This window comes from Vipera ursinii (assembly GCF_947247035.1).
Source record: "Vipera ursinii genome assembly, chromosome: 3".
Taxonomy (NCBI): domain Eukaryota; kingdom Metazoa; phylum Chordata; class Lepidosauria; order Squamata; family Viperidae; genus Vipera; species Vipera ursinii.
Window position 1 is genome coordinate 155997324 of NC_139516.1, and position 25693 is coordinate 156023016.

The 25693-nt window shown below is 38.0% G+C and overlaps 1 protein-coding gene across 1 annotated transcript in view; it reads left to right on the top strand.

The window, feature by feature from the left end:
* Window positions 1-1020: 1020 nt before the first annotated feature.
* NETO1 (neuropilin and tolloid like 1) overlaps window positions 1021-25693 on the top strand; it is a gene marked incomplete at both ends in the record, with an annotated part of 87673 nt that continues 63000 nt past the window's right edge. The window contains 4 exons of the mRNA XM_083357346.1: window positions 1021-1048; window positions 11089-11142; window positions 14981-15118; window positions 21031-21279. Of these exons, the coding sequence (XP_083213472.1) occupies window positions 1021-1048; window positions 11089-11142; window positions 14981-15118; window positions 21031-21279 (469 nt within the window). The remainder of the gene's footprint in view (window positions 1049-11088; window positions 11143-14980; window positions 15119-21030; window positions 21280-25693) is intronic.

Here is a 25693-nt window from a genome sequence, read left to right on the forward strand (position 1 = left end):
TTATTGCAGCGTCGCCAGCCCGACCCACTCTTGCTCTTGGACCCAGAAAGACTGCAGCGGGCAGAGCGAAGACACTGAAGGGCGCTTGGAAGGCGGCGGCGGCGGCGACACCTCCAAGACTGCGCGGCCCTGCGGGATCCTCGCTCCCGATCGCTGCTTGAGACATTCTCCGGGTTCTGGGTTCAAATGTGATTTGTTTCTCTTCTCTCTCTCTCTCTCTCCTTTCCTGGTCCTACTACCCCGGCCGGAGGAGGAGCACTTTTACTTCGGCTGGATGCTCTGCCACGAGACGGGCGACGTGAGCTTGGCTGACTTTAAAGGGCTTCATCTTTAATAATAAGGATTGCGCGGCGCCCCCCCCACCCCCACCCCCAAGATGACTAAATCCCCTACTGGGTGAGCCCGTTTTGCTCTCTCCTCTTCCCTTGCTCTCTCTCTCTCTCTCTCTCTCCCCACCTCCCCGCCTCCTCGGAGAAGCCCTTCTTCCCACTTTGGGGCCTCTCCCACCTCGTCCCACTCGGGAACTGATGACAGGCCCACCCGGCTTCTTCCCTTCGGAGCGCCGCAATAAGTCGAAAGGCCGGACGAGCTCGGCCTCCAAATTCTCTCCCGAAATCCTGGTTGCTGGGTGAAACTGGCGAGTAAAGCGGGAGGAGAGAAGCCCGCCTCCCTTCTGCACCGGAGCTTGGGAGCTCCCTGTTGGCGGTCGTCGGCCGTCGCCCGGAGTCGAGCTTTTGCGTCTCTTCCTCCTTCGCCCTTCTCGGCCGGTTATGCAGACTCCCAGCGGCTGCGGCGGCCGCTACTAGCACCCGAGGCTGGCTGCTCTGGAGCCGAGCGGTGGAAATGGTCGCTCCTTGCCAAACGGCGGGGCGAGAGCGAGTGCAGAGGGGGGCGTCGAGCTTCGGGGTTGAGCGTGTGCCGTGCGCTTGGGCTCCCGGCTGCTCGGCTCTCCACCGTGGAAGCCCACCCGTCTCTAGATGGAATTAGTGGAGAGCGAAGCCCCTTGTGTAAGGAACAGACATGATCCATGGACGCAGCTTGTTTCACAGTGAGTACCGCTCCCCCGCTCCCGGGGTTGGACCAAGACCGCGCGCGATCTGACGGCGCTCTAGTCGGCCAACCCCTCTTCACCCACCCACCCCCCCCTCCCCGCCGGTGAAAGGTGGTTGCAAACTAGGAGAAAGATCAGTTGCGGAAAAGCTTAATGGCGTAGGTGTAAATCTTCCCCCTGCTACCGCTTCAGACACTTCTCCTCCCCCCACACACACTCATCGTCCCCACGGAATCGCGAATCAAGGGGGGGGGGACGCTCTGAAACCTTGAACTAACCGTGAGGGGGACTCCTGGCTCTAGAGCCGGGTTGCGATCTACAAGAATCCAGTCGGGAGGCAAATCTGCCCCAGACCCATTTGTGGAAGGAGGAAGGGGGCGGATGGGGCTGGGAGACGTTGCCCACTAAAACTCTCTTGGCTTTTTTTTCCTTTTCTTTAACCCCCCTTGTGCAGTTAAGCTAACGGAGGTTTTAAACCGCGCAAAAGTCGGTGCATTCTTTCCGAGAAGGAGTAGGGGGGCTGATTCAGCCTATTTCCTTGCCCTCGTTGGGAATACCTTTCTCTGAAATTCACTGGAACTTACTTCTGTGTAACCAGGATGAAAAGCAGAATGGCTCTGGTCCTTCCCCTCATTTTCAGTTCTGTATGTTAATTGACTCCCAGGTAGGCGAGAGTGAGATTTTAACCAAATGTGTGGCAAATATCCATCCCTGGAGCCTGCTGTCTAAATCTAAACTCATTAATTACTGACATTATTCAGGATTAAAAAAGAGGTGCTGGATTTGAGTAGTTCTTTTCTTTCTCCTTCAGGAAGCTCTGTTATTGCATTTAATTAAATGGAACTTGATTACTCTCAATTCTAAAGTTTACAGTTTTCCTTAGATTTCTTTCAGTATTTAAAATCCTCAAGTCGTATGGTATAATCCTTAACTACCGTAATCTAGATGCTTTCACATACTAGTGGAACTGGGAGAAATTTTTCATTTAATGGTACTTTTATGTCCAATTCCATAACAATTTAATGAACAAATTCAGAAATAACGTCTACAACCCAGATTAAATAATGAATTTAAATATATTCAATAGGCATCTCAGCAAAGTACAAAACTGTCTCTAATACTTGATTTATTTTTTTTACTAAAAAGATTTTTTTGAAGTGTCAATGATAGACCCCATGATAAATTTAAATTTGTTTTCAACTTATTTTTTCTGTTCTCACTGAATACAGTAAAGACAGCATTATTAGTATCTTGGAGGATATGAATCAAAAAGCTTAAAGGGAATGGGATGTTGAAATGGACACAGTACTATTCTTTAAAAGAAAACTCTGCTTTCTCTCAAAGCATCATAGTGAATGGATTTTTTGAGTCAGGATGGTAGGCAAGATGTTAATTTTCTCCTTTTCTGTAGAATTTTATTTGATGGAGGCCATAGAAAATAATCAGATGAAAGGAAAGGGATTTAGCATTAAATAATTTCTAGTCAAGTGAAAATTAAGTTAAAAAGTTATCTGTAGTTAATAATAATAATAATAATTTAATTTGTATACCGCCCTTCTCCCGGAGGACTCAGGGCGGTGAACAGGGCAATACATAATAAAAACAGAATACAAAAATTAAAAAGTGATTAAACCATTATGCCCGTAATAATTAATACATATTAGAATTAAAACTATTTATATAGAACCATTAGAACCATTTGGTTAATGTTCAAGTGTTCAGTAGCTAATAGGATTCATAATTTCTCCAATAATGTGCAAATGGATTCATATATTAAACAATATTAAGCCCATTTGATTAAAATTAAATACTTCTACCATTAAATTTAATGGGGTGCGTCCATCCATATCTTTTAATTTACATCATATCAATGGTCATCCAAAATGTATTGGTTATTACTATACCTATTTTTTTCAGAAGTAGATGAAGCTTAGGGATATCTTCCTGGCTTTGAATTATTGTAGTTATATCGATAATTCTAATTCACAAATTTGGGGTTAAATTCTGTTAACACTTTGGAACAAACATGGTAGAACATTCTGCAAAGTAAACCTGCAAAGAATAGCATAGTATGATTACAGATATACAGTACATGATTCAATAGCAAACTACTCACCAGTTTCATCTAAACAAATCTTATGTCATGCATATACACTGAATCAACTTTCATTACACAAACAAAAACCTTCATTTAAATATCTGTTAAAGCAGCAAACAGGGATTCTCTGGATGTTTTGAGCTACAAATCCATGATGCTTATTGCTAATGAGATTTCAAATCATTAAGGATGTAACAGGTTGACTCCATGGCCTACAATTTGATTCATATCAGTGAATGGAGTTAGGCATGAATGACCACAGGTTTCCTACTTTAGTAAAGAGGGATACATATTTTAATATTGTTTATGATTCCCCCCCAAGGTAGTTTGAGTGTCAACAAGGATGTTTCCAGACAAGGTGCTGGATTATATTTATAGAATTTTGTTTATGACTTTCTTTTCTTTCTCACCTCATCATCTCTCCTTTTTCTTGCCACAAATCATTCATTAAGGAGAGAGAAGCAGAAGGGAGTAGGAACGCTCAATGGCTTTTGATTGGTACTACAGAAAGTTCTCTGAAGTTCCCCAATTCATAGTATAAATGTCAAAATCTGTGTTTGAAAGAACAACATATAAATCATGTTTTTCTTTCTTTCTGGTTTTGGAATTGTTGAAATACATGCTCAGTTTGCCTATTTAAAAATAAAATTTAAATGCTTAGTATATTCCATGGTGGCAGCTATTGTTCAGGAACAAGAAAATAAAATGACAATAGTAGAGTTGAAGTATATTCCCTGCCCCTGGCCTCTGTCTAAATACACAATTTTTCTCCTTCCTCTGCTTCTTAAATGTACTGATACAATTTCAAAACCCGGAAATTTCTTTAAAGTGTTTTGGAAATCCAAGATGAATAATGCATTTAGCTAATAGCAGAGTTATTTCTTATTAACTATATTTTGACACCTTTTTGTTCAATCAATTTATTATACAGTGGTGTTTTTTCCAGAATATATTACTGACTTCCAAAACAAAACTTTTCTTTCAAAGAAAAGTGGATTATGTTGTTATTATGAAATGTAAAATAAACAATACTTAACTCAGAATATCATGTTCTCTCAACTAAAGTTCTTTGACAACTAACAGCTATGTTCACTGACTTGGGCACACATGGGAAATTCCACAATATGAGGCTAAAAGCTCAAGGAATAGTTAGAGGTTGGGTGGGCTTCAGAGTACAAAACTCACAAGGTCAGGGTTCGAGGTCTACAAGTGATCACTATGGGGAAACAGTTTTTAGAACTCTGGTATTCCTATCCAAGATTAGTCACAATACTGATTAGTTCTCTAGCTTATTCATACATTGTCTCAATCCTAGAATACTTTTGTTCCCAAAGCCACATTTGGCAATAGGCTGGAAGCGATACCTGTGTACAAGTATTTCTTATCTGCATAAGTTTATTATCTTTTTATAATCCCTACAATACCAGTGTAGGATTATGAAACGGAATTAAAATCACAAGAACTGTGCATGACAGAATGCTTTGATTCCAGCATTTTAAGAGGAGGATAATAAATATAATATCAAGAGATAGTAAGTAATAGCAGAGGTTATTGAGGACCATATGTGGACCTGAATTTACTATGCATAAACTAAGTCTGTTTTAAAGTAGAAAACTATTCCATCGGTTATGGTAACTATGGGAAGACAAGAAAATTTGAAGCTTTAGATTGTAAAATAGCAAGAAAGAAGTTGCTAGAATTCTAAAAGTATCCACAATGGCTTGAGGGAATATGTCAAGAGAAGATAGTTGAGGGACAATAAGGCCTCAGGACTTCTTCAGAACCAAAACAACATAACTTTGAAACAAAGTTGGAAGGGATGTTGGAGGTGTTCTAGTCCAACCCCCTGCCCAAAGAAGAGACTATACCAGGGGTAGGCAACCTTGGCTCTTTTATGACTCGTGGACTGGCTCAGGAATTCTGGGAGTTGAAGTCCACGAGTCATAAAAGAGCCAAGGTTGCCTACCCCCGGACTGTACCATTCCAGATAAATGGCGGTTCTTCTCTTCTCAAACACTTCCAGTGATGAAGCCCTCACAACTTCTGAAGACAAACCATTCCACCGGTTAACTGTTCTTACTGACAGGAAATTTCTCCTTAGTTCTAGCTTGCTTCTCTCCTTGTCAATTTTCCATCTAGTACTTGTCCTGTCTTCAGGTGCTTTGTGAAGAATAGGTTGACCCCTTCTTCTCAGTGATTTATATATCTTCTAATATAACAAATGGAGTAATTTGTAAGTTTTATGGTACCATCAAGTTACAACTAAGCCATATTTATAACTACTACTTGTAGAAAATTAATCAGTATAAAAAGTTTCCAATGACTAATATTTGTAAATGGCAGTGAAATTAGTGGAGTACCTACTATGGCCGTACAAGATATAAAAAAAATAGAAAGCCTTGGTGGAGCAGTGAGCTAATGCCTCCTTAAGTAACACCAGCTGCCTGCAATTACTGCAGGTTCGCATCCCACCAGGCTCAAGGTTGACTCAGCCTTCCATTCTTCTGAGGTAGGTAAAATGAGGACCCAGATTGTTGGGGGCAATTAAGCTGACTTTGTAATAATGCCGCTTGGGTGTGTGTGAAAGCCCTAATAAGCAGGCATATACATAGAATGAAGGCTACTGCTAAGCTTGTAAGCCGCCCTGAGTCTTCGGAGAAGGGCGGGATATAAATGGAATTAAAAAAAAAATACATTGCTTATCCTTCTTTTCAGTTTCTAGGACTTTTAAATAATGCTTGCTGATCTGTTGCAATCTGTTGAGAGGAAGGTATAGGGAAAAATGGTAATGGGATTCTAAGATTGTAACTGAAGAAAATTAATAAACGATGCACTTAAGTTCCCAGTAGTTATGGGCAGCTAATTCTATGAATCCAGTAGTGGATATAAAGGGGAAGAAGTTCTGAACATTTTCTCTAGGATTTCCTTATGCTTTTAAGTAGCTTACATGCGTCAAGAATGTGTAAACATAATATGATCCTAAGATGTACAGAACATAAGATAAGTTTTGAACTTTAGCAGCATCTGAGATCACGCCCACGCTATCTTCTTGCTGTGGCGCGCTCTGACCCTCTGGCTCCCGCTTGCTGCCCTGGGGAAGAGGGAGGTCTGACTCCTGAGCTCAGGCTGATCTATTTTAATGCCAGGTCTGTTGTGAATAAAGCTCCCCTCATCCATGACTTGATCGAGGAGGAAGGCGCAGACCTGGCATGCATCACGGAAACCTGGCTGGGCCCAGAGGGAGGGGTCCCTCTGACTGATTTATCCCCTCCAGGTTTCCGTGTGCTACATCAACCTCGAGCTCAGGGTAGGGGAGGTGGCGTGGCGATCGTTATCAGAGAGACCCTCCATCCGCGGGAGGCCACTGCCCCTCAGATTGACGGATGTGAATCCCTCCTCTTAAGGTGGGGTCCTGGTGGTCAGTTGGGCCTACTTCTGGTATACCTCTCTCCAAGCTGCACAGCAACGGTTCTACCCAAGCTACCTGACGCCATCTCAGGATTGGCGGTCGAATTTCCAAAGCTTATGGTACTGGGAGACTTTAATCTACCTTCCCTGGGCAGTGCATCAGAAGTGGCCCGAGAGTTCATGGCCTCCATGACGGCCATGGACCTTACTCAAATTACTCAGGACCCAACTCATGAGGGAGGAAACATGCCGGATCTAATTTTTGTCTCTGGGCAGTGGCTAAATGGGCTGGGTGGGGTTACTCCAACATCACAACCCCTTTCATGGACAGACCACTACCTCCTGCGGTTGGGCCTCCGTCACGTCACCCCCCGATGTCAGGAGGCGGAACCGACCAGGTGGTTCCGCCCCAGGCGCCTGATGGACCCAGATAAATTCCAGATGGCGCTTGGACCGATTCCCACCTCCCTCTCCCACAACCCGGTCGAGTCCTTAGTTAATGCCTGGCAACAGGCTGCTTCGGAGGCGCTCGACCGCGTTGTCCCTTTGCGGCCTCTGACCCGGCGCAAGTCCCGACTCGCTCCTTGGTTCTCCAAGGACCTGCGGGAGATGAAGCGCCAGAGAAGGGGCCTAGAGAGCATTTGGAGAGCCAGTCGGTCTGAGTCTGACCGAACACAGTTAAGATCCTTTTCTAGATCCTATCTTGTGGCAGTGAGGGTGGCAAAGCGCGCCTACTTCACCACCCTCATTGCGTCCGCAGATAATCGCCCGGCCGCCCTATTTAGAGTGGTCCGCTCCCTTTTAAGTCAAGAGACGGGAGAGGACCCCCTACATGGACGGGCTGAGGAATTTAGTAAATATCTGGTGGACAAAATTGCTCAGATTCGGGCTGGTCTGGACTCTGACTGGGCAGTATCTAACAAGAGGAAAACGATGAAGTTGGCCAAGTACATTTGGGAAGAGTTCGATCCTGTGACTCCGGATGAAGTGGACAAGATCATGGGGAAACTAAGTGCCGCCACATGTTTGTTGGACCCGTGTCCCTCCTGGCTAGTCTATGCTTCTCGGGAGGTTACACGAGGCTGGCTCCTAGCAGTTATCAATGCCTCACTGAGTGAAGGGTACTTCCCTGCTGCCTTGAAAGAGGCGGTGGTAAGGCCCCTCCTCAAGAAACCAGCACTGGACCCAGCTGTTTTAAACAACTTCCGTCCTGTCTCCAACCTTCGCTTCCTTGCGAAGGTCGTTGAGAGCATGGTGGCACGACAGCTCCCTTTGAACCTGGAGGAAGCTGAATATCTAGATCCGTACCAATCGGGTTTCAGACCAGGGCACAGCACGGAGACGGCATTGGTCGCGCTGGTGAATGATCTCTGGCGGGCCCGAGATAGAGGTTATTCTTCTGTCCTTGTCCTATTAGATCTATCAGCGGCTTTTGATACCATCGACCATGGTATCTTACTGCGTCGTCTTGAGGGACTGGGAGTGGGAGGCACCGTTCTGCGTTGGTTCTCCTCCTACCTCTCGGACCGTTCGCAGACGGTGTTGGCAGGAGGGCAGAGGTCAAGCCCTAGGCCTCTTAATTGTGGAGTGCCTCAGGGTTCGGTGCTCTTGCCCCTCCTGTTCAACATCTATATGAAGCCGCTGGGAGAGATCATCCGTAGCTTCGGGGTGAAATATCATCAATATGCTGATGATACCCAGCTATTCATCTCCACCCCGAACCAACCCAGTGATGCCCTTGATGTGATGTCCCGTTGTCTGGAAGCGGTACAGATTTGGATGGGAGAAAACAGGCTTCGACTCAACCCGGCCAAGACTGAGTGGCTGTACATACCGTCATCTCGTTTAGTCCAAGAGGTTCCATCTCTGACTATAGGAGGAGAGATGTTACCTCCCATTGATAAAGCACGCAATCTGGGCGTCCTCCTAGATTCACGACTCAGTTTTGAAGATCACATTGGAACCGTGGCTAGGGGGGCATTTGCCCAGATTCGTCTTATATACCAATTGCGCCCCTTTTTGGACCGAGATGCCCTACGTACAGTCACCCACGCACTCGTTACCTCCCGTATTGATTACTGTAATGCTCTCTACATGGGGCTGCCCTTGAAGACCACCCGGAGGCTTCAGCTGGTGCAGAATGCAGCTGCACGGGTTGTGATGGGAGCTTCCCGATACTCCCATATTACACCCCTCCTGCGTGAGCTGCATTGGCTACCAGTTGCCCTCCGGGTGAGATTTAAGGTGCTGGTACTTACCTTTAAAGCCCTACATGGCTTAGGTCCGGGATACTTGCAGGACCATCTGCTACCGGGAACAAATTCCCATCGTCCAGTACGCTCACACAGAGAAGGCCTCCTCAGGGTACCGTCAGCTAGGCAATGTCGGCTGGCGACCCCCAGGGGGAGGGCCTTCTCTGTGGGAGCACCAACCCTATGGAATCAGCTCCCCCCTGAGCTTCGGATAGCCCAAAACCTCCAATCCTTTCGCTGCGGCCTCAAAACACACCTGTTCCACCAAGCTGACCTAGACTGACAGGCATTTTAATTAATTTATATTTAGTATTTTTAATTCATTTTTAAATTCTCTAATTTTTTTTATTGCACTGATGTTCTCAATTTCATTTTATCTTGATTTATGTACTTATTATATGTTTTATTGTGAGCCGCCCTGAGTCCTTCAGGAGATAGGGCGGGATATAAATCCCATCAATCAATCAATAAATAAATAATATACCATATTTTGTATTTGTACACATATTTCTTGATTGGCACAGCTGATAAATGAGGAAATGCAAAATTATGCTCAGTGAAGGCACATCTGAGATGTAACATGTCAGTGGACTCTAGATGTTAGAAAAGTAGGTTCATTATTATTATTATTAATATTCTAAATACCCAGCTTGATTCCACTGTAAGTATATGACATAATGTTTTTGATGCCTGAAAAACCACAGAAACTTTTAAGACAGGCATTTATTAATTGTATTCAAAAGCCTGCTAGCTGGATGAAACAGAATTCAAGTGGCTGTTTTTTAAATCCATTAATTGGATGACCTTGAAGAAATACCAAAATGTAAACCAGAGAAAGAGTTAATCCATTCATAGGATAATTACAAATTTTGATTGTAGGAAATTATATAATAAATGCTTTGTATGAATGACCAGATATGTGGAATTGTCTAACAGACTGTGTCACACTGGATCTTCAAGATAGCTGGCTGTTTGGATTGTGCCAAGTAGTGGATTTTGAAGGGCTTGAGGTGTCTTCCCAGATATTCATAAATGTTTTGTCATTAAATAGTGGCCAAACTAGCTAAAAATAGTTGTGTGTTTTTAAACAGTATTAAAGAAGATAACACTGGAGAGTGATTTACTGAAATCTGTATTAAGATTTTAAATAAATTGTTAACGTTCTAGTTTGGAAAGCTTAGTGTTAGGACTCCAGTTATTATTAGATTGAAACTCCCAGTCATAGTTATTCGCAGTAGAAGTAATTATGGATTGTATCTAGTGGAAAGCTGCATTCTGTACCAGCTGAATTTTCCATCATTTGTCTAATAGGACAGTCTAATATAAAGCAAATGTTGAATAAAATGGAAGAGACGATTAGTCCTGTACTGAAGTGGGACAATCTTCTTAGCCTTTCTAGAGTGGAACTACTTTTAAGTAAAATGGTGTCTTCCTACTGCTAACCATTGCTAATAGCCTAGAAGGATAACATGGATGGCCACTCAGATTTTCAGCAGGACAAATATTGTGTTATTGGATGGGAACATCATCCGAGATTTACCATAGTGAGTCATGTCCACAACAGCCTGGATTTAGACTTCATGGGGTCCAGACAACCCATTTCTTCCAGAGTTTTCTGTAACTGTTGCTCTACCAACTTCTTACAAACTTCTCCCAAAGGGAGATTTGAGAAGGGATGGTAGTGGTTCTAATTTACTGAGTCCAGGACAAGCTTCTTGGGAAGTAAACTATTGCCTTTTTTTCAAAGCAGCTGTTATCTCCCATCCCTGTAGTGAAGTGTTGATTATTTCCTAGAAGATCCAGGTCTATCTGTGTAAACATAACTGAAATAGTTAATACCAAAAGCTCATACAGCATCATCCGGTTTTGTTTTGTTTTTTTCAAATCTGCAATGTTGTTTTATGCAGAAGTACCGTAAGTTCCATTGATTTTCCTGAGACTTATGCTATGAAAGTAGCATAGGATTGCAGCTCTGGCTGTATGCGCTATTTAAATGTTCTCACCTCAGTGTTTCTCTTATTGAATTCTGAGCAGTCATAAATCAAAATGTCTCACACTTAAAAGATAAGTTTATTTATTCCTGTTGCTATGTACAGTAGCTTTTACTATGATTATGTAGCCACTCTGTTTAGGATTACTATGTTCTTATAAAAATAGGTTGCAGCCACAGAACAAATACAGTTTGTTCTTTCTTTAGCGTTTCCTACTTTGGATTAAGATTAAGGATAGGGTTGTCCTAACTAATTTGTCATTTCAACTAATGTGTTTTTATTTTCCAGTTGTAGCAAGTTTTATCATCCTACACTGGGCTGGGGCAACAAAAAAAGGAGCAGGTATGTTTTTAGAAGAAAATATTCCTGTGAGCTGATTTTGTTTACAAATGATTAAAACTTAAAACGATTTACGTTTTTCTCAAACAATTTAGTAATGGGGGGATTGTAGTGCTTAAGTGTGCTGAACAGGTTTAAAGCAGGCTATGACAATTAACATTGAAAACCCATATCTTATTTCCAACTATAGACCAGCACTGAAATATGTTAATCAAAAATTAATGAATAAATTTTCTGAATTCCCATGCAGCTGCAGGTCTAGCATGTTTCTGTTTGAATCAGGAGGCCAAAACAGGTAAAATAAAATCCTAAAAATTGGATAAAATAAGAGTATCATTTCAATCACATCCTGGCCAACAGTTATATTAAGTTGGTAAACTTAGAAACGTATGGTTACATTTATAGAATCAATGAATTTCAAGCTCAGAAGAAATAAAGTGATCTAGTACAAAGAGAAGAGAATATTTGTAGCTTATGATTGAACTCTGGAGTCCTTGGTACTGTCTGAGCTTGGTTATTTGCTTGCAGACATTTCTGTAAAAAGATGGATTGGTGACATTGCAAACATTTATGCTTCTTGGCTTGGAATATGAATGAAAAGGTGCTGCTGCTCCTTTCAAATTCAAAGCAAGCATTACATCTCCAACGGTTACTTTCTGGCAGAAAATACAAATGGGATTCATAACTCACAGATAACTTTTTTTAAAAAAAATGATATTAGTAGTTGACTGGAATATAAAGTAATAGTAACAAGAATTTTCTGGTCTGATTCACAAATTTCACTGAGCCAAATCTTGTTCCACCAAAGTTTATGGAGGAAACGATTGGTTTAGAATATATGCTCAACTATAAAGCATACTTTGCAAAGTCTGGGTTTACAATGCACAATTAAAACGTACCATATTCTGGATTAATGTGAGAAGTGAACTCAGCCAACTTTAAATATTGATTACTGTATAACAAATATCCCATATCAGTTCATCTAAACAGTAGATTCCTAAAGATAGATATAGGACTGCTGAAAAATAATTCTGACAGAATTAAAAATTACAAACATATACAAATATGAAGCTTTCTTAACAAGTAATAGAAAAAATAATTTTCATGTTTGATACTATTTTAGAACATTTGGAATCCTAAATATTTAATGTAATTCTGATTAAATATAACACATAGATCTATTAAATATAGCTAGTCAAATTTCTACCTCAGCCCAAGAAAAAAAGAAAGGTAAATACTTAAATACTTAAAAGGTAAATAGCTAGAGAATAGATAGTCCTCAGAATGCAACAGCAATTAGAACTAAGACTGCTGTTGCTAACTGATCCATTAGTTGCTAACTGATCCATTAGTAAAGTGTGAATCACATGACTTCAGGCCCAGCATTCTGTTGCCATCATTAAGCAAGGACTTCATGGCTTATTAAGGCCCACATGTGGACACAATTTTTGATTTCCTGCCAGCTTCTGTATGGCCTTGCTTGTGGGAAGCTGGCAGGTAATGTCAGAAACTGAGACATAACCACAAGCTAGGTGCAGAAGGCTCAGATCACAATTTACATGATTTGGGGATGTTGCGACAGTCAATGCGGTCACAAGTTTGAATGGTGGCTGAATAGGTTGTAACTAAAGGACCACCTGTATAAAACTTAAAAGTAAGTAAACTCATAATCTTTTCCTGTCTACAGATATGGGCTAGAACAAGGAGGGATGAATTACCTTCATTACTTGTTGCCTGAGCATATTTTGAGTAGTTACTTTTCCTATGCGTATTTATCTAGTACTACTGCCACACGTAACAGAGTTAACTAGATTACTAGTCAGAATATTGTTCGGTATGTTATAAAATGTTTTACTATATTTAAGATATATCCACAGCTTTCCCATGATTAACTGTAATTTACCTGGAAGGAGTTTTTTGACAACCCATGTTTCCTGTAGGATTTCTAGGAATTGAATTTTTTTTACATGCGGTGGAGTTTTCCAGCATATGGGCATCAGATATACAGATCTACCCATTTCCTGGATCTTCTCTTTTTGAAGACATGGATAATTTCTTTTTTTCTTTTTTGTTGTCTGGCATTTCATGTTTTGCAGGTTTTCATAAATACAAAATGCAATCTGAGAATCTATGAGCAGTTTCCTTTAGTGCCTAGGATGTCATTCATTTGGAACAAAAGGAATAAATTTACTCAAAAGATCTTAGATACTCCCTAAGATTTTCTCTGTCAATCACCTCATGCTTGCTTAATGGAAACAGATCCTTTTCTGAGAGAAAAAAATACATTACCTCTGAACAATTTGTCAATTTCTCAAACAATCAGTTTTCTGCTCCTTTTGAAATTGCATATATGTAAAGACAACTTTTTCTGACCATCACTTTTAATCTTTGCAATTCTGGGTTTCTTGTCTCTGCCTTTCTCTCATAATTACTCTTTTATTCCCCTTCTATGTGTGTCCTTTCTAAAAAAAATTATTGCTTATAAGCTTTTTGTACAGCTGCATGGGCTTCCTTTATTTCCCCCTTTCCTCTCTTTTTATTTGGATTTTTTATGATTGCATATTTAATATTTCCTTTTTTAGAAACTTCCATTAATATCATACTTTTATTTTATTAATTTTTCATGCAAGAACAGTCTATTATCATTTTTTCTGAATTTATTCAAATCACCTTTCCCTGCAGCCCAAGTAATGTGTTTTTTACTTGACTTTATATTTAAGTCAAAAGCTCCACCATCATATGGTTGCCTCCCCCAATAAATCCTTTCATATTACTAACTTTTTTTCCTATTGGTTAAATCACATTACATCAAATCAAAGAAATCCAATTGCTTTCTTCTTTTTATATCCTGTAACCAAAACCAAACAGGATTTTCTTGGAAATCCATCTGTAGCAATTGCATCTTACCAGATAACATTGTGATTAAATTCTCTCATTTGATTTTGGAAAATGTCATCCATAGCTTTTCCTGATTGGATGGTTGGTAATCAGATCAGATCCTTTCAGCAGTGTTGCCATGGTATTTTGGGCAATTTTATATAGGTAGAGATATTTTTTAATTATAATGCAATTCCTTCTTTAACATGCAATGGTTCCAGTTTCTGGAGTATGATGAACCCTTGCTACTCTGTTATATGTGAGAGTATTAGTAACCGCTGCTTCAAATTGATTTTTTTTCAAGAAATACCATAACTTTGCACCTGTTATACATGCACACTACTGTTTTCAGGCAAAAAAAATAAGGCTATAACTATATAGCATCCTATCCTTTATTCTTGAAGAATTCTATCATTGTTATTATTGTTTTAAAATTCTGTTTGGTATCTTGTATTTCTTTATAGCTGATAGAAGAAAATATTTGTTAAGTTGTGGGGTCCTTGGTGCTCTCTGAGGTTGGTGGTTTTCTTGAGACGTTTCATTACCAAACTAGGTCATATCATTAGTGGTAGGCACTGTGCTAGCACTGATGATATTACATAGTTTTGTAATGAAACTTCTGCAAGAAAACAACCAAGCTCAGAGAGCACCAAATACCTCAAATTCCTTTGAAACGCCCTTTCTGGTAGTCAGTATAATTTTGACTGCCCCATCAGGCTCTACTGTCAAACTCTTCTTTAATGTCTCAAAGCATTTCCAAAAGTTTAGGTTTGGAATTTCCTCTCTCTTGTGTAACTATGGAAACAGAAGATTTCATCTTTGGGGTTGGTTTAATATACTCAGACCCTGACCCTATGCTATAAGTAGGAAGTCATAGCAGGCTACAGGTGAAAGCAAGTGATTGCACATTATGTATTTAAGCCAAAGCATGATCTCGTCTTCCCCTTTCCCCCTTCATTTCCAGAAAAGCAAAGCAGTTCAGAAGGGCAGAAGGCAGTTCAGTGTGGAGTGTGGACAAAATACACAGAAGGAGGTATTTTCACTTCCCCGAATTATCCCAACAAATATCCTCCTGACAGAGAATGTGTCTATATTATAGAAGGTAATCTAATACATTCCTTTCTCTCCTCCTTTCCCCCCCCCCATTTTTGTACCTTTGGCAATGATTATTAAACTTAACCATTTCAAAAACGAGCTTTACCTAGTAAAAATGTATAAACATTCATTTTTGGAGAGGGACATCACTATGTTCTATGACTGTTTCTGTCTTAATTTTCCAGTGCACTATTAGCACCCTCATATTTGAACAAAGAGCCAGTTTGATACAGTGGCTTAGGTGCTGCACTTTAGACCTGGGGGACGTGCATGTCTGTGAATTCTAGTCCTCCCTTAGACATAAAAACCAGTTGGGTGACTGAGCCAATCATTGTTTTTCAGTGCTGCTCACCTCACGGGGTTGTGGTGGGGAAAATTGGGGACATGGACATTAAGCAATTCCAATAGAGGAGAGTACAGTATATATTGCTCAGTGGAGTTCTTGACGCTTCCTGGGGTTCATTGTTTGCTTGCAGACATGACCGGCTTACTTGTACTGGTGATGTTGACTTGTTGGGTCATGAAATATCTGTAAGCAAACAACCAAACTCAGCACCAAGAACTCTTATTAGGTATACCAATTTGATCAACATTAAAGGCTGGATAAACATCTAATAAATAAATCGTATCATAAGGAAAGAGCTACATAAGAAAGCTTTTGGATCTTTTTTCAGTTTATCTTCCTCTGCTAAAAGCACTAGGGACTTCAGGTCAGAAAAACTATTGATACAATCATAGATCTTGAAGTGCTGTACTATGGCAGGTTAGCATCTTCTATTCAGGGGAATTGCCTACTTTTGCATGCACATGTTGGCTTTGATTTCCCAGTCGTTTGTGCCATATCAAAGGCAAAGTCTCTGTAATACCCTCCATTTAGTCTTAGAAAATAAGATTTTATTTTGAGAGTTACTTTTCACAAGATTGGGCTACCACCCAGTATATTTCTTTACTCTTCTCCTTGCTGCTGGGGGTGAAATTATAAGACTTATTTGCTAATACCTGAGTTGTGAAGAAAATGGAAGTGAAGAAAGAAAACTTTGTATTTATAGAAAATGCATACGTTTCTGAAAGAGTCCGCAGAAGCTTGCAAGCTGATAATTAAGTAGAAAGCATTCTCTTCCATTTTTAGACTCAGTAATTTGACAATAAGATTAATGCTATTGCACATCACTCTAATTTTTGCAGTCTTTTTTGAGTTATAAGAAATGGGATGTTTCATAATATGGTTAGACTTTTGGCAATATTTCAGAATTGTTGGCTGCAAATCCAGGTCAGTCACAAAGTGTATCAACAGGAAGTTGCAACCAAATCATTCTTTGTAAGAAATGGGGTTGTATGATGTTCACATTAGACAGTTCCAGGGTTGCTAAAACATTTAAACTATTTTTTAAAATGTGATATGTAGCATTATTTTTCCTTACATGGACTGCTTTAAACTCCTTATAGTGATATCATTACAAAATAGAGGCCCCTAATAGATTGGAAGCTACATATAATTATCAGAGAACTTATTCTTTTACATTTGTTGACATCATGATGGAGGTTTGTTAATCTAAATGCATATACAGTATATAAAATTATCTGCTTAAATGATAATACTCCTTCATTCCTCTCCCATATAAAGGGAGAAACCTTTTTGAAACAAAGAATATTTTGGCTCCTGTTGTTCAATTAATTTTTTTAAAAAAATAATATATTTGAAAATTATTATAGGTAGTCCTTGAGCCCAAAATTTGAGCCCAACATTTCTGTTGCTAACAAGACAGTTGTTAAGTAAGTTGTGCCCCATTTTATGCCCTTTTTTGCCATAGTTATGTGAGTTACTGCAGTTGTTAAGCAAATCTGGCTTTCCCCATTGAATTTGCTTGTTGGAAACCAACTGGGAAGGTTAGAAATGGTGATCACATGACCACAGGGCAGTGCAGCTATCATAAATACATGCCAGTTGCCAAGCACCCAAAGTTTGAACATGTGATTGTAGGGATGCTGGAAGTGTCATAAATGTGAAAAACGGTGATAAGTCACTTTTTGTGTTACATGTTACAGTGCCATGGTCACTAAATGGTCAGTAAATATTGGTTGTAAGTCAAGGACTACCTGTAGGGCATAGTCAGTTACATTATCCAGATAGTAACATTGGAAGGTATAGTTATTTTTATTTTTTATTGGCAGAGCTTCTGAATTTCTTTAGGTAGTAGATATCTTGACTATTTGAGAAAGATATGAACTTGTTCCAAAGTATATTGGACAAATCCTCTCCACTGTGGTTGTAATTCATAAATTACATTTTTCACAAAGTGTTAGGACCCACCTTTTTATAGTACTGGATTCTCTCCTTTATTTCTGTAGTTGGGCTTGAACAACTTGAGCCAAAGAATTTCAGCCCTTTATAGCAAATATATTGATCCTCTGCTTTGAAGCTGTGAGTTCTAGTTCCACCTTAGCTAGAAAGCTGGCTGGGTGACTTTGGGGTAGTTACTCACTCTCAATCCAAACTTGCTGATTTATTGTGGGGAAAGTAGGATGAGAAAGGAGTGTTAAGTATGTTTGCCAGCTTGAGTTACTTATAAAATAATAAATGTAGAATTAAAAAAGTAATAATAATTTAAAAAGTCATAGCTGAAATATTGGTGGTGATTTATTGTTTTGTTCTCAGTCATATCTATTTAAAGACAACAGTATGTTACAATAACCTCATACATTCTAAAAAAAAGTTCTCCTTTTCTTATATAATTTGAAATCATGTGTAATATGAAGAAATAACTTGATTAGGATGCTTTTTTATATGCTCGGAACAAAGAAAATATGGCTCCTGAAAGAGTGAAAAAAATATCTTTTCCTCAATTTAGCTCCTAATTTTATTTCATATACTTTAACCTTTCATTGTTATCCACTTCAAAGTTGAGTAGCAGTCTGTATAATTTTTCTGTAATACCCACATGTAATGCTAAATAAGAATTTAATATTTGCTTAGAATACATTAAAAAGTCAAAGAGCTTGGGTTCTAACTTCAGACTGTTGCAAAAAAAAAAGAATTTAATTCTGTCCATTGTAGCTAATCTAAATTGTATCAAAATGGATTTTTATTGCTGTTTTAGATTTTAAAATTGATTTGGCAATGAAGTATTTTAAATTCCAAATTCCTTTTATGAGGCTGCTCGCTGCTAACTAATGGGAGTTATCAAGTATTATTCCAGTCCATTTGTGTGATACTGGCCCCCAGTTACACAGAAAAGATGTTTAGATCAATCTTTCATTTCCAGACATTCTGTTAAAATGAAATAGATTTTTTTGCTTAGCTTCAGCTGTCAGCTACATGAAATTACAGGCTGGTAAGAATTAAAGCCTTAATTGTATGGGCCTCTTTCATTGCCTCTATTCCTCTGCTTCTTGTTAGAACCCCAGGTCTTTTTAAGCAGATGTAAAACCTCAAGGCAGCACTTCTATAAGATAATTAGATGAAAAAGATGACAAGACATGCCGACATTAAGTAATCTTTTCCATGTTATTAGGACTCTTTGAAGAAAGGTAATTAGAACCTAAATTAAAAAGATTGCTAAGAGTTCAAGTAGTAAAAGCTCATTGCAGAACAGCTGTGACCCACGACCACTGTAGTTTGCAACATTTTTTTTCTATATTTGCTTTTACTATTGCTAGAGAGATAAAGAAAGAAGAAACTATCCCATATTTTTTTTGAGATGACACTTGGAATATGTCCAGTGGAATGGATGAATAAATATGAATAGATAAGCGTTTGTGTAGGTGTGTGTTTGTATATACTGGCCCATATTACAGATCAGTGCAAATATCTGCAGTGATTCTCCTTCAGGGTGATAAAATAGCTTTTGGGGAGCTAGAGAGGACATTAGGAAAGGTCAGGGAGTAAAACTTAGCAAGATTTCTTGGGATAGGCTACTATATCTGAACTGCACAATCAGCGTAATCACCAAACAGCACTGAATGTCAACTTTGCTGCAATCAACTATTGAAGACTTGCATTAATTATCACATAAGTATTTTGAGCCTAGTGTTATTTTGCATACAAAGAAGAAAAATGATCTTTCTCATTAAAATAGACATCCTTTTTATGACTTTTTTTAAAAAAATCCAGATTTGTGTGATAAAGGGAAAGCTTTCTAGAACAAATCTAATATTATCCCTTGCTTTTAATTTGGTGTGTGAACCTATTCCTTGACCAAGAGCTTGGAAGGTTCTTAGTGTTTCACAGTAATTCAATCTGTTTTGTTTATCCAGAAGTGCAGTTTATTAATTGAACATATTCTGCACATGAAAGTTGAAATACTTTGATAGTTAACATTTCTAGAATGTAGCTCTGTGCTTGCCTGTTCAATTAACACTAGCATGTGCAGTCTTTCTGCTTGCTTAGCTGTCAAAGATACAATCCTGGACATTAAAATTAAAAATTAAAATTTTAATTTGAAGTATTAAATGCAAACTTTGTTTCCATTGGCTGAAGTTGTTCCTGAACAAATCAGAACACGTAAGCGGGTCTGAGACTAGTATGAAGCTTCCACATCCTGCTGTGATTCCCAATAATATGTACTGTACCTTGCTGTTCTAGAGTTTCCCTAATTCTCAAGAACAAATGGGTCACAAAGGGAAGCGGGAGTATGAGGAGAACAAATAGCATTTCCATATATGGGCGTCTCCCATTGTATGAACATTCTTCCATTGTTAGCAAGGACATTTGCGTGATTCATTAGTGACTCAAAATGTCAGTGCCTTTGCTTTGTTTTTCATTACCTAATAGATTGCAAAAGCCAGATCATAAAGAATGTAATCTGGTTTTGGCTTCTGCATTTGACAAATGACAGATGTAACCTGTATGTGGGAATAGGATGCAGCCAGTTCAAAAATAGATGTTGCTTTTTTACATTAAGCTTTAGATAGAAGAATTCTCTCTACAAGTCCGCAGCAGAAATAGTGCATAAGTCTAATCCACAATGTTACCAAGTTAACATCTCTTTAATCACTTTTAATGTTTCCATTTGGTTAAACATGAAAGCATGAAATTTGTGAAAGCAAGCTCATTAGGCCGCTATATTTGAGCTACAAAATTTTAAAAACAGCTAAAGAGCCAGTATTTGAGTTTTCTTTCAAGATTACTTCTACTTTTCCTTCAGAAAATATGCTGAAAATTCTGTAAGTTGGGAAATTTCAGCAGAATTTGACAAAACCGTGCTGTACTGTGGTGGTAATATATACTTACATGAAAGGAACAGAGTTTATGACCATTTAGAACTACTTGAAATTTAGTGAAGACATGACACCTTAATAGATAGTTTTGTGTCTTGTTTGTTTAACTGGAATTTCTTATGCATGAATAAGATGAGGCTCAATATCACACTGAAGGTCATAGTATAGCAAGACTAAAGATAGTTCTAAAAGATTCACAAACTGTAGGACTCTACTGCTGCAACAGAAAAATAAACATAGCTAATCACATAGATGTTGCTGAATGTAGTTGCTACTTAGGCCAGCCATTACAAATAAACAGATATACATAAACATTGGTGCTTTGCTAGAATTTTCTTTGCTTTGTAAATCTCTTTAAAGAAAAAAAACAGAAGAAAAGAAGCAAAGGAAGACTTGAGTGCCTATGCACATTTTTTTAGCAACCAGGCCATTCTGTTACCTATTTTACATGTCTTACAATACAGAATCCAACAATTCAAAAAATAAATAAAAAAATTTAGCAGGAAAGCCGACTGATATTATTATTGAAAAGCCTTCTGTTTATGCTTAGAAATAATAGCTCTGAATAGACTTAAGTTATTTGCCTAAGCAAAACCTCAAGCCCCATAAAATACGGTGGTACATAAGTTTAGAAACAGCACATTTGAAAGCAAATACATTTCAGTGCATAAAATTATGGAAGGGCTTTGTTTTATTTTTCAGCTGCCCCAAGACAATGTATTGAGTTGCATTTTGACGAGAAATATTCCATAGAGCCTTCTTGGGAGTGTAAATTTGATCATATTGAAGTGCGAGATGGACCTTTTGGATTTTCTCCAATAATTGGTCGTTTCTGTGGACAGCAAAATCCACCTAAAATAAAATCCAGTGGCAGATTCTTGTGGATTAAATTTTTTGCGGATGGCGAACTTGAATCTGTAGGATTTTCTGCACAGTACAATTTCACACCTGGTAAGTGTAAATTTTAATTTCAGAGGAAGATACTTTAGTATTTATAATGATAGACTTTATAAATATTGTAAAGTTATGCAATAATATAGTAAAATTAAAATGCCATTTTTAATATATTGGAATTGGAAAGAAAATGTTTGTTCTTCAGAAAATAGATGCATCTTTTTTTTAGAATTTAATTTGTGCTTTGCATTTATATTGAGTGATTTTATTTAGTTAACTGGCTACTTATAAATATTTATTTTATTTAGTTAACTGATATACGGTAGTTATAAATCATCCCACTCATGGTGATATATAATGTGAGACAAAAAAATAAATAAAGCAATAAAGCAAAATAAAACTACAAAAATAGAAGCCAAAGCTTTCATTACAGGAAAAGTCTTTTTGAAGACTTTGCCTAATGAAACATAATAAAGGAAGTATTGTGAACCCAGTTTAGGAAGTGATTTTATAACTGCAGCATTCCTGACAACTTTGAAATCCTGGATGCACAGATGTTAGAAATAAAGCTGGCATTATGTATGAGTCCCAAACTTCTTAGGTTGGTGATGATCATTATGTCAACAAATCTCAGGGTTTTTTTTATGACCTTGAAGACAACAGCCAAAGAACCATTAACTTGGAAAGACAGGAGGAAAAAGCTTCACATATAATCCCTGCAGGACAGGCATATATAGGCTGTGATCTATCCCTGCTGCAGCAAGGAGGTGTTTTGTTGTAGTTGGCTTCATTCTTCTCTGCAATAGAGTATCTACACTGGCTAAGTGGTGCCAATTCTAGAACAAGGGAAGATTTTAGATTTGAAATTCAGGCAGGCTGAATCATGACAGTAGAAATTTCCAATGATAGTTGCAAATTCTGGGCAAGTAGTATAAGATGACATAGTTATCTAGGCTAAGGAATGACCTGGTGACTGGAATTTAAAAAAAAAGAAAAGAAAAGCAAAACAGACGCCTACAGTAACATTCCGATATAATGAACCATTGAAAAGGAGGGGATATCCATTAATTCCAGTTGTCCATTAAAAACAAATGTAAGTAATTTACATAATTACATAATTGGTATAAAAAGCATCGTTTGCAGTAAAACGTCCATTTAACAAGCCAGACTGTCAATTTAAACATCTTTTAGTGGAATTGGGAGCCACATGAAAAACATGACCGTAGAATCCTACACCTGTTAAAGCATGGTCCATTGAAGCAAGTTTAAGTGTACTAGGATTTTATCTGGGTAGTAATCATTGATGGAGTGCAATATACATTTTTATGCTGGGAGAATTGATCCCACCAGAAGGATCACGCAGAAGGAAAACAATTGAAATGTCCACTATGTATTGGTCTCGTCATTATACCATATTCATTTTGCATATGTAGATCTTGTCAGCATCACAGTCAACTAGGAAGTTATAAATGCAATGAATTATATGAATGTGTTTTCAGTAAATGAAATAATATTCCCCACAAAAGAAGTGGAAATATGCTTGTTTTAATATCATCTCAAGAAAACATTCTACTAAAAAAATGGATTTCAGCTCCTGCTGTTTGTCTTTCTTTTGAACATTGTCTTTTATTAAAAACAGAAACTAGTGATTTTTTCCACATCTCTTAAACTGCAAATTGTTTTGCCAGAGGAATCCAAGATCCAAAGCATAGGATACATTCAAGTAAGCAGTTCTGTGAAATAATCTGTCGTTTAGTTCTGCCTTTCCTCAAATTGTCTGATTTTATTTCTGAAAGCAAAAGGAGTATCTGCAGTCAGGTTTGCAATGAAACTTTGCAGTAACTTGCAGAAGCTTTCAGAGATTTCTAAAAGATTCATTATATGGAATGAGATGTGCTCCATTCTGAATGTATGTCAATATCTTCCGTATAGTTAAAGAATTGTGAGCATTAATATGCTGGCTTCCATGGTAGTATCTTGAATAAAGATTGTAGCTTGCCTAGAAAGATTTATTCATAAGAGGTAAGACTGGATTTTCATTCCAGTTGTAGCCAAAATTACTGGTATTCCCTAATGTATAAGGCATAGGTATCATTAAGATTAGTATATACCCTTTCTATCTTATTAGAAGGCATAAATTTGAAAACCTCAATTTTATCAATGCCACAGAAGATGGTAGTAATAAATTATTGATTTTTTTAAAAAAAATATGTTATCTGTGAAACCAAGAAAAAGAAGAGGTGCAATAGGGCTGAATAAAGATGGAGTTAATAAATACTGTACAAGCAGAGAAGTGAAGGTAGAGGATTAACCATGAATAAAAGCACTAAAAGATATATCAGACAATATGAATAGCTATAATTATTGTGGATGAGAGTGAAGGTAGAATCCATAGGTTGGTGTTAGTTTCATATTAAATTCCAGTGAATTGTTATAATGAAAAGTGGGGAAAAAATTAAGGGTAAATGGATGGGGAGGGGAAAAGAAATGTACAACTCTCTGACTGAATTTGAAACAAGGGGGAAAGTGTTTTTTGTTAGCTGAAATGACTGAGAAAAGAATACATAATAAAAAAAATGACTAGGCTATTTTGACGCCCAATAATGAATGTCTGATAATTTGGTGTATATTGGCTTAAGAAAAAGTGTCCTTGGAAAATACATGGTTAAACCTTGTCGGTTGATATCTACAGATGAAAAAGGAATGCTTTGAAAAGCATGGTATATTTTAGTTTATGATAAAAGAGTAAAGACTTAATAAAGGATACAAAGATGAGAGCTTCTAACAGAATAATGTTTGCATAAATTTGACACCTAAAAGAAGAAAAGATGTCAAAGAATCTAGAATAAAAGTAGACTGCAATAAGAGAAAGTGTAAATCTGCAAGGAACAAAGGAAAAATAGATTAATATCACAGCACAATGAGTGGAAGCAGTCCTAAGGAAAGATAATGTGTAACTTACTTGGAAAAGAATAAAAGAAAAGTTACAGACTGCCACAATAGTAGGAAGAAGGATTCCTGCTGGAAGACGAAGTGGACAAGACTATGAATGAGGAAAAAAACATAGATAGAAAAATGATGGGTTCAAAAATGACAATGAAATATAGTGCATATAGAAAGAAAAATGTACTTCCAAAGAATGTAGTTAAAGAGAACTAGAACCAAAATTTAAAGCAGCAATGAAAATGCTGAGCAATATTGGTAGAAGGAAAATTGTTCTGGAATTTGGTGAAAGGACTCAATAAGGAGCCTCCAGTAGAGTGAATGGAATCAAGAATAAAAACGGTGAAATCATTTTGGATGAAACTGAAATAACACTGAAAGCAATATGTTATCAGGGAACAATAGTGGTACATTGCTGGGTAGAGCCATAACAAATAACGAACAAATGTTTAAGAAAAAAAAATAAATGCTGTGAGAATATTAAAAAATGGTAAGGCTGCAGATGCAGATTAAGAAGCATTAAAATTTGTTTGCTTCTAGAGTAGTTGTGTTATTTATAGTTTAGTATATGGAATGCTGAGTAAATGGTTCAACACTGAACAAGAAATAAATGTATTTATAGTTAAGTGTATAGGGAAAATTGGTGATGATCAGACATTTGATGATTGCAGACTTGAATGTATATCTAATTTTATACATCATCGAGGCCTTGTTGTTCTCTGAGAAATGGAATAATTGTTTTTATACAGTAGGGAAAACAATAAACTGAAAGAAAAAGGAATAGTGTGCTTCAGCGTGTGTGGCAAAATAAGAAGCTGACTCAAAAATGAATAGATGCTGAATGCAAAGCAAGTGATGGGTGTGAAACGAGTCTGTTAAGATAGCTTGGTCATATGCAGAGAATGACGACAGAACTTCCAAACAACCATATGATGGAGAAATGAAAGGATTGAGAGAAATAGAAGATAGACAATCCATAACTAGTTGGAGTTGATGGCATCCTCAAAAGTGAGAGTTGAGAGGTTTAAAGAAGAAAAAGAATGTATGAACTGGTATATTGAACGGTACAAGCAAGGATGGTGGCTAGGATAGAAAGGTATGGATAAATAAGATATGAATACTAATGGTGTAACTAAGTTTGGTTATATTTCATTTAATCCATTTGGCTTATTGTTTATTACTTCTTTGTACAGTGTTATTTAACCTGAAATGGAGCGGTTAGATGACCACATATAATTTTGACAATGTATGCTATTTTCATAAAATTTTGATTCATTGCTTTTCCATGGTGGAACCATGTGTCATCATTAGGCTTGTTTAAGCTATAATTTTGATGATCATTAGGTGTTTTTTTATTTCATCTACCGCTATGAAGTACAGATTATGTATCATTCTATATTTCATTATCATGTTATTACCTCTCTTTCTATCTTTCCCTTCCTAGACTAAGTTCTTCAGTTACCTTGGCAATATTTTACAATCGTTTGCAATTGCCTTCTTTCTAAGACTGAGAAGAAGTAACACCCAA